General features: G+C 44.6%; 1 protein-coding gene across 1 annotated transcript in view; it reads left to right on the forward strand.

Annotated features, from left to right (window-relative positions):
- The first annotated feature begins 4379 nt into the window (after nucleotides 1-4379).
- Nucleotides 4380-13399, forward strand: part of ELL (elongation factor RNA polymerase II) — a 27949-nt gene continuing 18929 nt past the window's right edge. Inside the window, exons 1-4 of the mRNA XM_009995072.1 lie at nucleotides 4380-4388; nucleotides 4826-4873; nucleotides 11363-11484; nucleotides 11752-11915. Of these exons, the coding sequence (XP_009993374.1) occupies nucleotides 4380-4388; nucleotides 4826-4873; nucleotides 11363-11484; nucleotides 11752-11915 (343 nt within the window). The remainder of the gene's footprint in view (nucleotides 4389-4825; nucleotides 4874-11362; nucleotides 11485-11751; nucleotides 11916-13399) is intronic.

Raw genomic sequence — 13399 nt, forward strand, 5'->3', positions numbered from 1 at the left:
GCTGCTTCGTTTCTCCATCGTGCCCAAAGAACACAGCAGGAGCTGTGGAAGGTGGTGAATTGGGCACGCAAGCATGGGAATGCTCTTTCCACATGGCAAATAAGGGACTTTTTATGGAATAAAATACTGGTTGTCACCTCACAGCAGCTGGGGCCTGTTCAGGCTCCTCTTGAGGGTCTGTTTGCAGGTCAGGTAGATAAGGTGGAGCTGGCAGTGGAAGTTTGGGCAGATCTTGGAGAAGCACAGCCACATGTTTGCAGTTGAGATGTTCTTTTGGAAGTTATTCCTGTAGAGCTCTGGGTCATTGAGTTGGGCTGCAGGAAGGACTTCTGACTTTATTAAGAGTTGATTTGCTCTTAGGGTAAGATGGGAAGAAGCTTGACACAGTTTCTCAAAGCTCCATTGTAGGAAGGAGCAAACAGTGAAGACGTGGTCATGAATTGCTAACCTCTCAGGAAGCCTTTATTGAAACAATGGTGAGCTGAAGCAGATGTGTCATTCCTGCCTCTGAATGTGTTTCAAGGGGCTTTACTTGCTATCAGCATGTGCAGTATAGAAATCCATCCTCCTTGCCTGGCAGTCACTTGTTCCCTGCCCCTCCAGCCACACTTGTTGCCTGGACCTCTTCCTCAGTGCTGTCATCATTAGGGACAAGTGTGTTCACTGCAGAGGTGAACATCTGGGACCCAGGGCAGCAGAAAACCTGTAGAACTGACAGGTGGCTAGGTTAAAATACTTGAACTATTGTTTTCTTGCTTTGATTTTTTTGTCTTTATCCTCATCAGCTCCCAATAGCTTTTATTAAATATGCCTCATGGAGGAATGAAGCTGGAATCTGTTAGCTGGAAGATAAGGCTGTGCAGGTGGCTTTGTTGCTCAAACACATCTGTCTTGTTTTGCCTCTTAATTGAACACAAAGGTGGGGTTTCATCAGCATCCTCAATTTACCAAGAATTCCCTGAACCCTGGGAGTTCATATGCTTTGGTGGTCAAACTTGCAGCCCAGGAGCACCACAGTCCTGTCCTGGGGCTGAGGGTGGGACTGGTTAGATAGAAAGAGGGAAAGACCTTGTTCCCACTGGAGGTGGATGGGATGGCATTTCTAGGAAGCTAATGAAGGAGGTTCCTTGTCTCAGCATCACTAAGGAAAAAAAAATGAGGTGGCTCTTTAGAAGATGACAGAGGGATTTTTGAAAGGGTAGCAGGAGCTCTTTAAAATTTGGGTTTGTCCACACAAGAACATTCAGGGAAGTTAACCCAAATGAACTGAAGATAGAAATTGAATTTGGTTTAGCTTAATTCATCTGTTTGCTTTTATTCTGAATGAAGGTGTCCATGCAGGAATTTAATTTCATCTAATAGAAGTACTTAAATTCATATCCTTAATTAGGTTAGGGTGTGTTTTTTTTTCTTCCCTGAGCATCCTCAAATGACCTGTAGCCAGGGAACTGGGCATCAGCTGAGGGAAGCGTTGCCTGTGGAGTTGCAGGGCTGGTGTTGCTGAGGAGCCAAGAGCCTTCCCCTTCTCTCCCTAAAAGGGGAGCTCAGGCAGTGCAGTGACTTCTCGGTGTCCAGCTCTTCCCTGAGGTCCCTTCTGTGCACCATGGCGGGGAGTTAGAACATTGATATTCACAGAATCACACAATCATTGAGGCTGGAAAAGGCCTCTGAGAAGACCTCTGAGATCATCAAGTCCAACCTATGACCTAACACCACCACATCTGCCAGACCATGGCACTAAGAAACACATCCAGTCTTTCCTTAAGCACCTCCAGGGATGGGGACTCCTGGGCAGCTCATTCCAATGTCTGATCAATGTCTGATATTCCTGAAGGGCAGATCCCAAAGCCCAGCAGCCCCCAGGCACAGCCAGCTTGGGAGCCTGGAAAGCCTGGATTACAGGGTTTTAAGGAAAGAAAGCCAAAATTAACTCACCTGAACACTCATATTTAAGTTTGAGATGATACATGTCACTTCATTCTGTATGTAGATTAGGGAATTTAGAAGTTCTGTAATTAAAGCTTGTCCTGATTTGTGTAACAGTACTTTTATATTGTTACTGCCTCGTTATTCTACTTATATGCTTCACATCCCCTTTTATTCCACTTAAGTAATTCTCCAGAATTAATTGCAGAACTTCACAAATCCCTCCTAAAATAATCTCACAGAGCCATAAAATGGTTTGAGTTGGGAGGGACCTTAAAGATCTTCTTGTCCAAGATGCAGCTGTACAAGATCCACATTCAGATTTTTTTACTTACTTGTTTTTTTAATCTAGATTTTTTTTCTTCAATGTTTCAAATCCTTGTTTGCCCAAGTATGTTCCTACAAATTTCTGGACTCATTGCACAGCACATGCTGACACTATGACCAAGAGAGCTGGCCAGTCTGTCCATGAGCAACGTGCTGTGGCATGCAGTGTCGTGGCACTCCAGGAATTCAGTGATCTCTGTACCAAGAGCAAGATGTTGTTTATTGTTGCTTTTTAGAAAGGTTGTTTCAGGTCTGTAAAACAACAGCACAGTGAGCCCTGTCAGCTTCAGACTTGTTGTTGCTTTACTCACTCTCATAAATGTCTCAGGCCAATTGGAGTTATGATGCAGACCTGTTAAATCATCTTGGATGGGCTGGTCTTGGTGTGAGCTTATTCATCTGTGCTAGAAGGATATTTTCTTGCTGGTGAATTTGGGTTTTTTTAATAATATCAGCATGTTGGGGTTTAAGATTCTTCACTCCTGGGCTGAGAGCATTTGGGAAGGTTTTATGAGGGATGATAAACTTCACAGGCTTTTAAGCTGTTAACGCATTTTCTGCTAAATGTAAACGTCTCTTTCTGTAACCCTGGGGAAGTCGAGGTGGTTCTTCGTGATGTGCCGAGAGATGCAGGTGCTGTGATACAAAAAATTACACTAGAAATGCACCAAAAACGTCTGTTTGGACTCTTTGCCTCTTAAACTCATCTTGATGTTTTTCCTGTGAAAATGTCACCTGTAAATGTGGCCACACCCTCATTCCTAAATGACATTCCAACCTGTTTGTAGATCATCCTGTCCCGTTGGGATCCTCCTATTCTTCCTGTCCCATCAATTCATGGTGGGATCCCCCAGGTAGTGTGGTTTTCCACCCCTTGGAGCACAACCCCTGTGCTGCAGGAGGGTGGATTTAGTGTATCTCAGAATGTTTTATGGGACTTTGGAAATAAACCAAATCCAGCCACAATTCTCCTGACATGGAAGTTACAAAAACTTAGTGTGGCTTGGGTTGCATCTGTTATTTCTATCCCTATACTTGAAACCTCGGGGAAGAGTTTGAAGGGGAAAAAGTGCAGTTGCAAAGCAAAGAGGCTGAAATTCCATGGAGTTTGTGTCTTGAGCAGATGGAAGGGCTTTTGGACTGGAAATGTGAGCAGATGAGTGTGGAGGAAGAGGCTGATGGTCAAAACGGGCAACGTCCCAGCAGGGTTTTGCAGCGAAGCTGCCGTTTGCTTTTCCAGTGAATTGCCAGTTTTCTGTTGGAAAAAATGTGTTTAGTGCCTTCTCAGGCTTAGAACTGGAATAAATTTTCCCCTCAAATATCCACTGTTTAACTCCAAACTTACATAAGCACCCAAGAGAGATAGCAAAGCTGTTCTGGGCCTAAAATGTGGCTTAGGGGGTCACGAGGGAACCAAGTGTAGCCCACCCAGGTGTCATCTTGGAGATGTTGTGAAATCAAGGTTAAATGACTTTCAAAAGTGATGTTGTTGAACCTCTGGTGATGTTATAATTTCATTCCTTTTCTAGGAAGAAATCACTTGCAGGAGGTTGTGGATTTCCTTGCTTGAATTTTGTGTATTTCCCCAAACCTTTTCCTTTAAAAAGAAGTATAAGTGAAAAGTCAAGCTGAGTATTTTTTGGCAGTGAATACTGGAGCTTTAAATTTCTCTAAGGTAACCTCCCTTTTTTTTTTTTTTTTTTTTTTTTCACTTGTTTTTGTAGGATGCTGTGACATCAAAACCAGTAATCCAGTTTCAAGGAAGCCAAGGGGTAAGTTTATGTGTGGATTGCCTTGGAAAGTTCATTACTGGCTTGTATATTGATCTGAGCCAGGTTTTTGTTCCCTCTGTCCTGTTCAAAGGATGATGCTCTGATTTCCCACAGATGGGAAGTTCAGATGTGGTCCAGGAAAGAGCATTTTACTCATGGATCACATGGATTATCTGCCTATAAAACTTCCCCAGTTTGTGTCTTGAGCAGATGGAAGGGCTTTTGGACTGGAAATGTGAGCAGATGAGTGTGGAGGAAGAGGCTGATGGTCAAAACGGGCAACGTCCCAGCAGGGTTTTGCAGCGAAGCTGCCGTTTGCTTTTCCAGTGAATTGCCAGTTTTCTGTTGGAAAAAATGTGTTTAGTGCCTTCTCAGGCTTAGAACTGGAATAAATTTTCCCCTCAAATATCCACTGTTTAACTCCAAACTTACATAAGCACCCAAGAGAGATAGCAAAGCTGTTCTGGGCCTAAAATGTGGCTTAGGGGGTCACGAGGGAACCAAGTGTAGCCCACCCAGGTGTCATCTTGGAGATGTTGTGAAATCAAGGTTAAATGACTTTCAAAAGTGATGTTGTTGAACCTCTGGTGATGTTATAATTTCATTCCTTTTCTAGGAAGAAATCACTTGCAGGAGGTTGTGGATTTCCTTGCTTGAATTTTGTGTATTTCCCCAAACCTTTTCCTTTAAAAAGAAGTATAAGTGAAAAGTCAAGCTGAGTATTTTTTGGCAGTGAATACTGGAGCTTTAAATTTCTCTAAGGTAACCTCCCTTTTTTTTTTTTTCACTTGTTTTTGTAGGATGCTGTGACATCAAAACCAGTAATCCAGTTTCAAGGAAGCCAAGGGGTAAGTTTATGTGTGGATTGCCTTGGAAAGTTCATTACTGGCTTGTATATTGATCTGAGCCAGGTTTTTGTTCCCTCTGTCCTGTTCAAAGGATGATGCTCTGATTTCCCACAGATGGGAAGTTCAGATGTGGTCCAGGAAAGAGCATTTTACTCATGGATCACATGGATTATCTGCCTATAAAACTTCCCCCCCCCCTTTTATTTTCTACCCTAAATCCCTAGCAATGCAAAGTGCTGTCAGTGTTGCTGGTGGTGCCACTGAGTTTTAGAAAGCCATGTTGTTGGGTAGAGGAAGGAAATTGAAAGTTCCCTCATGGCAGTGCTGAGGTGGGTGCAGCTTTCCATGGAAACCTTCCCTGGGTCCCGAGGAAACACCGTGCCAAGCCTGGTAAACTCAGTGCAAGACTTTATGGCTCCCAGTTCTTGACAGTAGCAGTTCTTGGAGGCAGCTACAAAGGTACTGAAGCTTTATTTCATAATGAAGTTCTAAAGAACTGTGCAATTTCTCTTAAGTACCAGAAGTTGGGTTTATATTTAGGAGTTTTATTTCTCTAATTTCTCTTCTGATACCCTGAACAACTCCGAGATATTTATAGATGCTTGAAACAGTCTGTCATGCCAGTTACTGACAATGTTCAGATTTAATTGGTGGTGTTTCTGGTAAAGTAATGCAACCCTTCAATGAGCATTAAAAATGTCATTTTTATACCTTTTAGCTACAACAAGGTGTGTGTTTAACTTTGCCTAAGGATGGGCAATTTAATGTCTTTTTTTTTTTAAAGAATCTGAACTCTGCTGTAAATTGCCTCTTGTGGTGGCACAATAAAACTTTCCAAAAAAGCTTGAATTAAGTAGGTGTTAAAGTCTAGCACATTTCTCCTTGCCCACATTTTACCCTGTGATATTAGCATCCAGTGCTCCAACAAAGCTTAGCAGTAAAGACATGATTGTTATCCTAACTCAGGAGCAAAATAGAAACCTTTCTGTCCTGGGAAATAAAGAAAGGAGCAATTTCCAGGTTGTTGTTTTGTTGTTTTGTTTTTTTTTTTAACTTTGTTTACAATTAAACTTCCCAGCATGAAAGCTTAGATAAAAATCTGCAACTGAAGTTTGGCAAAAGGAGAAGCAAGTGACAAGACTTGCAAGGGTGTGTGATTTGGTGCTATTAGATGAGCAAACAGCTTTGCATGTAATTAAGACACTATAGACTGCAAACATTCTTTGTAGAGCACCTTGAGAGGATCTGCACCTCACTTTTCCTGTAAAGCTGCTTAGCTTCTAGAAATGCCCCTTCTCTTCATCTTCCTCCTGGAAGGAAACGTAGCAAAAGGAACCAAAACAGCCCAAAATGCTCCCCAGCCCTGGGCTGCTCTGCCCCCCTGGTGTTGGGAATCATTGAAATGTGTTACAGCCCCAGGCATTTTCAGCTTAACCAGTAGTATCCTGGAATGCATGAAGAACAGTGTGGCCAGCAGGTCAAGGGAGGTTCTCCTCCCCCTGTTCTGCCCTAGTAAGACCACATCTGGAGGGTTGTGTCCAGTTCTGGGCTGCCCAGTTCCAGAGGGACAGGGATGTGCTGGAAAGAGTCCAACAGAGGCTACAGGGATGATGAAGGGACTGGAACATCTGTCATATGAGGAAAGGCTGGGAAACCTGGGGCTGTTTAGTCTTCAGAAGACTAAGAGGGGACCTCATTAATATCTATAAACATCTGAAGGGTAGATGGCAAGAATGGGCCAGTTTCTGTTTGGTGGTGCCTGTGACAGGACGAGGGGGAATGGCACCAAGTGACAACAGAGGAAGTTCCACCTCAACATGAGGAGAAACTTCTTTCCTGTGAGGGTGAGGGAGCCCTGGGACAGGCTGCCCAGAGAGGCTGGGGAGTCTCCTTCTCTGGAGACTTTCAAGACCCGTCTGGACACGTTCCTGTGTGTCCTGCCCTGGGTGTTCCTGCTGCCGCAGAGGGGTTGGACTTGAGCTTCAGAGGTCCCTCCAACCCCTATAATTCAGTGATAAGTAAACATATTTCCAAAGGATGCACTTCCTTAGAGTAGTTTTTCAAAAATCTCTTTTTAATGATGCAGTTCCTCACAGTAATTCTTAAATGCCTGTTTTAAAACAATGCAGTTCATGCTAATTGAAAATCTTTTAAAATGATGCCATTCCTTCTAAAAATCACAGATATTGAATGCACTTAATTCTGCTTGAGCCCTTAATTTGCAGAGAGGAGTTTTTTGATGGAAGAGCTGCCCGTCACCTGTAATTACAGTTGGGTTGGATGGAGCTGGAGCCTCTGCTGTTGCCATTTAAAGGGTGGAAGGGGGTGGTTGGCAGCACAGAGCTGACCTCTGCTTGCCTTGTTTTCAGCTGTTTAATTAATTGCACTGTCAAGTAAAGGCCAAAGGTAGAGCTTTGAAGAAAGCGAGATCCAGTTCAATCGGGGCAGATAGAAAGAGCTCTTTGTCCTTTGATTATTATATTTACTGGGTATGACAAGGAGCTGGCAGCTGCAGAACCATCTGGTTTTAAGTGTAGTACTCGTGTGCCTTAAGGAATTGTCAGCAGGGCTTGAAATGGTTTCTAGTGAGCTCCTGTCAGTTGGGCAGGAGAGATAATTTCAGTGATTTCACAAGTTCCCAAATGCAGATGATGACTTTTAAACCTATTTGTTTAGCTGTTTATTTTTGGAATACACCTCAGAACACTTTCTTCCACTCTCCCTATTAGGACTTTCTTCCACTATTCCTTCATTCCCCAATTTGCTGCCTTCCTATTTTGCTTCCTAATAAATGTTCTTACACATTTCCCATCAACTTTTGAGGGCAGTAGCACAGTACATAGCACAATGAGTACATAGCACAAATGTCAGTGTGATTTAAAGCAGTGTCAAGTGATAGGAGATTTTAAGTGTGAGTTTTCTGTGTAAATACCCCCTTTCAAGGGTATTCAATTTACAAATATTTGATGACTGGGGAAGCAGACAGGAGAATTTACAAATATTTGATGACTGGGGAAGCAGGACATAAAATAGAATAAAACAAAGTGCTGATTCCTTAATTTAAACCCCTAGAAGCCTCCTGACCTGTTGAATCTCATTATTTGTGGGGCTTTTAAATTACTGCATCCATGTCTTTTTTTTTTTTACCTGTTCCCAATGTTAGTCTAATCCTGTCAAAGATACTCTCAACTTCTGCAGCACAGAAAACAACTTTCATGCTTAATATTCTAATTAACCAGAGGAGGGAATTAGCCAGGAATAAACCACAGGGTCAGCCAGGTGAAGAAAAGAGGATGTTGGTGGTTCTACCCCAAAATAAAGCAGCTTTTTCAGTGGCAGGGAACAAAGCCTCTTGCATGGATCCTGGTCTGGGTCAAATCTCATGAGAGTTTTTATAACCCGTGGACTGTAAATTATCTTTGCCTTGGGATGCATTTCCTTACAGCAAAGCCAGTCTTGTTAATTACTTTTTCAGTGCAATAATCTGTGCAATAACCAGAATTTCGATAGCAGTAACGAGGTCCTAATTAGCAGAGTGTTCCTCAGCTTTGAGATGCTGAAGTGGGACTATCTGTGTATTCTGTAAGAGCAGCATCTGTTTGTTCCTTTTTATCACGAGCTGGATTTTCTTGGGTAGTTTTTGTAAGTTTCTGTGAAATCTGGAGCACTTTGCTGGTTTCAATGTGCATGTAAATTAGAATTGAAGAGCTTGAGTACCCAAGCGTTTACAAAGGGTGGTGGTTGAAGTGCATAACTTTACAAGAGGGGTTGAAGATGCTTCTGTTTCAGTAAAAACGTGCAGAATTGGAGATGAGGTTGGGTTAAACTTGCAGGTGTTTACTGGGTGGTGGAGGGAGTAGGGAAAACTTGGGGGGGGGAGGGAAGAACCCCTTCAGGTGCCAAATCCGTGTGTTTCTGGAGCTTTTTGAAACATGACTTGTCAGAAACAAAATGTCTTGACTTTACATGGTTGGAAAATGTGACGTTTCTCCCCCACTTTTGGGATGAACTTGTGCTGGTATGAATAGAGGAAGATGAAATTGCCATTCAGAGTGAGCTGTACACAGATGAATATTACTTGAAAGAGAAAGAAAAAAACCCAAACAAAAAACAGAAGTCACATCTGTACTGAGCTATTTTTAAGAGTCTATGGTTACTGGTGTGCTACTCAGCACCAAAATTAGGGCTCCCTCAAAGCAGTTGGCATGCTGATTTGGTGGCTTGAGAAACCTTCTGTTTCAGCTAAAAATAATTCCTAGATAACGGGCAGTTTGCATGAGCTGCACTTTTTCAGTACTGGAACAAGCAACGTTGAACACCAAAGTGACTCTCACTCCTGTCTGGTTGTTTTTTTTGTCTTTTCAAGAAGCTGCAGAAACTCTACAAAAATACTAAGGTTGGGTTTTTATGGGGGTAACTCTTGACCTAAAAGTTATTTTAATATGATCAAAGGGCTGGAGCAGCTCTGCTCTGGGGACAGGCTGGGAGAGTTGGGGTGTTCAGCCTGGAGAAGAGAAGGCTCCAGGGAGACCTTAGAGCAGCTTCCAGTGCCTGAAGGGGCTCCAGGAAAGCTGGGGAGGGGCTTGGGACAAGGTCAGGGAGGGAGAGGACAAGGGGGGATGGATGAAAACTGGGAGAGGGAGATTGAGGTGAGACATGAGGAGGGAATTGTGGAGTGTGAGGGTGGTGAGAGCCTGGCCCAGGTTGCCCAGGGAAGCTGTGGCTGCCCCATCCCTGACAGTGTTGAAGGGCAGGTTGGATGGGGCTTGTGCAGCCAGGTCTAGTGAAGGTGTCCCTGCCCATGGCAGGGGGGTTGGAACCTGATGATCTTTAAGGTCCCTTCCAACCTTCACCATTTTGTCTGACTACAAGACTTGGTTACATCCTCCTGCTTTGGTTTCACAAGCCCCTGGGGTGCAGCACAGCTCCCTGGGCAGCTCAGCTGACCAGCTGCTCTCACCTTCTTGCCCCATTCCCAGCAAAAGAAGGAGCAGGCAAACAGAGCCAAGTGTCCAACCCCCCCACTCTGCTGTTGACATAACTTTGACTTCGTGCATCTTCTCAGCTCACTTGTAAAGCAGAAGAGAATTTTATTTGTCCTGGCTGGGTGGGGGCAGAGGGTGCTGGGACAGATTAAGGGCTCAAGGCTGCGGCGCACGTTTGGCCGAGTAGATAACAGAGCTCGGCAGCTGGTGCTGGAGGGTGCCCTGATCCCCACCAAATCCTGCTCCCAGGATTTTTAGATCCAGGTCCTGGGGCTGTGCGGGAGGAGTGGGGGGTAACTTGTCCTTCTGTATTGTTAAAGTCTGGGTTTGTTGGCTGGGTGTTTCAAAAGCAGGGAAGCCTGAGGGCTGGCTGGAGGGAAGCTGGTCCTCACCAAGAGTAAGTGGAAAATGCTGCACTCGGCACGGGTCACACAAGTGGTTCTTGCAGGTTCTGAGAAGATCCCTGTGGTTTATCAAAGTGGCACAGATGCTCTGGGTTTCCAGGCTGCTGTAGATGTCTGAGGTCAAAGGGAAACCACCTAGAAACCCTCCTGCAGCAGCAGCATCTGCTGCCGAGCACACTCAGACGTGGATCACGACTGGTTTGGGTTGGAAGGGACCTTAAAGAGCATCCAGTTCCAACCAACGGGGGTTGGTTTGCTGGGCATGTATATTTTGTGCATATATGTGGCAAAACTGAGTAAATATAAATCTGTGTGGTAGATTGTAGCCTAAAATAGGTTTGAAGCTGATGTTCCTTCTGTCTCACTTTCTGGAAACCATCTTAATGATCAAATATTGATGTGATAGTAGAGCTGAGAGGCTGAGGTTGATGTTGGGGCTTGAAGGTAGAGGGGAAACAGGTTCCCTTTTGAGAAATGAACGGCTGGGGGGAGAAAAACAATGCAAGTCTCTGTAGGGTTGTCTGGGGAGCACACTTAGTGCTTGATTAAATATTTAATTTAGCAGCAGCGTCACACTCTTCTGTGAGCCATGAAATCTTGTTATGGAATTATAATCTCTTAAAAAAGAATAAGCATGCTACCTAGTGACCTGGCCTGTGCTGTGTTTAGTGCTGGATCACTAATTCCAAAGAAATGAGTTGCAAGTGCTTGAAATTGAATATAAACAGTGGTAGCAAGTCTGATTTGAGCCTGAATCAATAGAATTGGGTCAGATTCCTAGAACAAGATTATTGTGGGCTCTGCTTTGAAGGCACCGAGCTGCCAGCTCAGCCCTCTGTCCTGTCACTGACATCACTGTCTTTTTAGCTGTTCTTTACATCTGTCTGCCTCTGTTACCTTATCTTTCCAGTGCATAGAGTTTGGGTAACTTGAGTCCTCCTTGTAGCTCCTTGCTCTTCAGTCTCCCGTGCAGTAACAACCCGTGTGCTTCGCTCCCAGCAAGTTGCAGAATGCCCATAAAGGAGAGTGACTGCAGCAAAATTGAACGTTCTGCTAATGTGGACTGCCCAAGTGACCAATATTTTTCTTCTTCCAAACAGCACATTGCAATTCCAAGGCCTGATCGACCTACGGAAGTGAGGACTTTCACGTTTTATCTTTCCAATATTGGCAAGGACAGCCCCCAGGGGAGCTTTGACTGTATCCAGCAGTATGTATCGAGGTGAGTGGTGCAGCAAGGGGAAACCCACCCTTTTTTCATATAGATCTTCTGTAGAATCTTTTCCTGAAGAAAAGTTCATGTATTTTCTTTCCCTTTAGAGTCTTTCTAACCCGTTTGTTTGTGTGTATTTGGGTAGGGAAGCACTCGAAAGAAACTCTTTACCTCCCAGCTTCTTTCTGTCCCCTCCTATTACTTAGCCAACACAGCCCCAGTTATTCCCATGTCTGCATTGCTGGGAGTATCTTTTCCATTGCATTTCTTTGGCAGCAATGGCAATATCCACCTGGACTGCCTGGGGAGCATACAGGACAAAATCACTGTGTGTGCCACGGATGATTCCTACCAGAAGGCGAGGCAGAGCATGGCGCAGGCGGAGGAGGAGACGCGGAGCCGGAACGCCATCCTCATCAAACCTGGGGGCAGGTACCTAGGTGAGCAGCCACTGGGTTTCAGGCTGTCTTTGTTTTGCTTGCCCGTGGAAGCCTTCAACAAGTATCTGGTAGTTTCTTGTGGGTTTCTGATTTGTTAAGGTGCTATCTTGGTGGCTTTGTCTTCTCCCTGACCATGCATGGTGGTGTTTGGGTGTCTGTGTGCTGTCACATCACTCTGGTGTTACTTTCCAGAATCACAGAATGGTGAGGGTTGAAAGGGTCCTCTAGTCTACCTTCACCTAGAGCAGGTTGCACAGGATGGTGTCCAGGCAGATTTTGAACATCTGCAGAGATGGAGGCTTGTCATATTTGTTACAGGGTGATGCTGATCCATCAGAAGTGTCTGTGCTCCTCGCAGAGCCAGCTCAAATGTACCACCACTGTTGTCCCCCACATCTGATGTGTGCCTGCACTTGAGACCACCACATGCAGCATCTAGACTGTAGATAGCAGCTCCCTTGTGTTCCTGCACAAAGGGACACCAGGAGCTCTGCTGATGGGAGCCTTGAACAAACCATCTCATTGTGACAGAGGAGAATGGAGGGAGGAAATAAAACTCTGACAAATATTGGTGGGCTCCAGAAGGAGCCTGAAGAGATGTAGCTTTGGGCTCAGGTCCCTGCTTAACCTCAGTCTGCTCACAAACTTAGAGCACAAATATTACACAGAAAGTGGAGTTTCATTTCTTCTCCCTTGAGTCAGCTGGTTTTCCTGCTGCCAGTCCCTTCTCTGAGGACGTCTGTGATGAGAACGGGGAGTTGCAAAATGTAGGACTGACCCTGACTCATTGTTTTATCAGCCAAGTGCTAGAAGCTGAGAAATAAGATAGTAATCAGGAAGGAAATGCATTGATTTCCTGTAGACTAGAAGATTATTTTGTTTAGCTTATATTTGAGAGCATTACAGTAAGTGGCTGAAGTCGTTAGGCTTGTGAGGGAGAAGATTCTCAAAGCAAATTGCTTCCCGGAAAGATTGAGCAAAACTTTTGATTTGAAAACACTCTTGCTAAAACATTTACGGCTCTGAAATGGAGGTAGGACCACGTGAGGATCAGTGGAGAGGAGCAGAGGCTGCACATAGAAGATGTCAGTGTTTATAAGACAGGAGGAAAGCAGAGGTCCGAGAAGCCTGGGCAAGGACAGTCCTGGTGGGGGACGTGTGTGTCTTGTGTTGTGCCAGCACCATCAGCTGATTGACTTGCAGGCTGGAGAGGGTTGGCTCTCACATTTCCATGAGAACACAGAGCTCAGCACTCCCAACGTCAGCAGAGTCATTCCAGGCAGCTCAGATGGAGAAGAATTTCTATGAAATGTTGAAATTGGAGACCAGGAGAACAGTAGGGATGTGCACCAGCACCAAAGAGGTGTGTCTGCAGGGGGCTGTGTGCCTCTAGATACACTAGACGTGTGTGTATGTGTACAGATCTGTGTGCATGTGTGTAAATATTTCAGAAGGCTTTGTGTTCTGCCTTAACTTAGTTTTTC

This window comes from Chaetura pelagica, unplaced genomic scaffold, assembly GCF_000747805.2.
Source record: "Chaetura pelagica isolate M959 unplaced genomic scaffold, ChaPel_1.0 scaffold463, whole genome shotgun sequence".
Taxonomy (NCBI): domain Eukaryota; kingdom Metazoa; phylum Chordata; class Aves; order Apodiformes; family Apodidae; genus Chaetura; species Chaetura pelagica.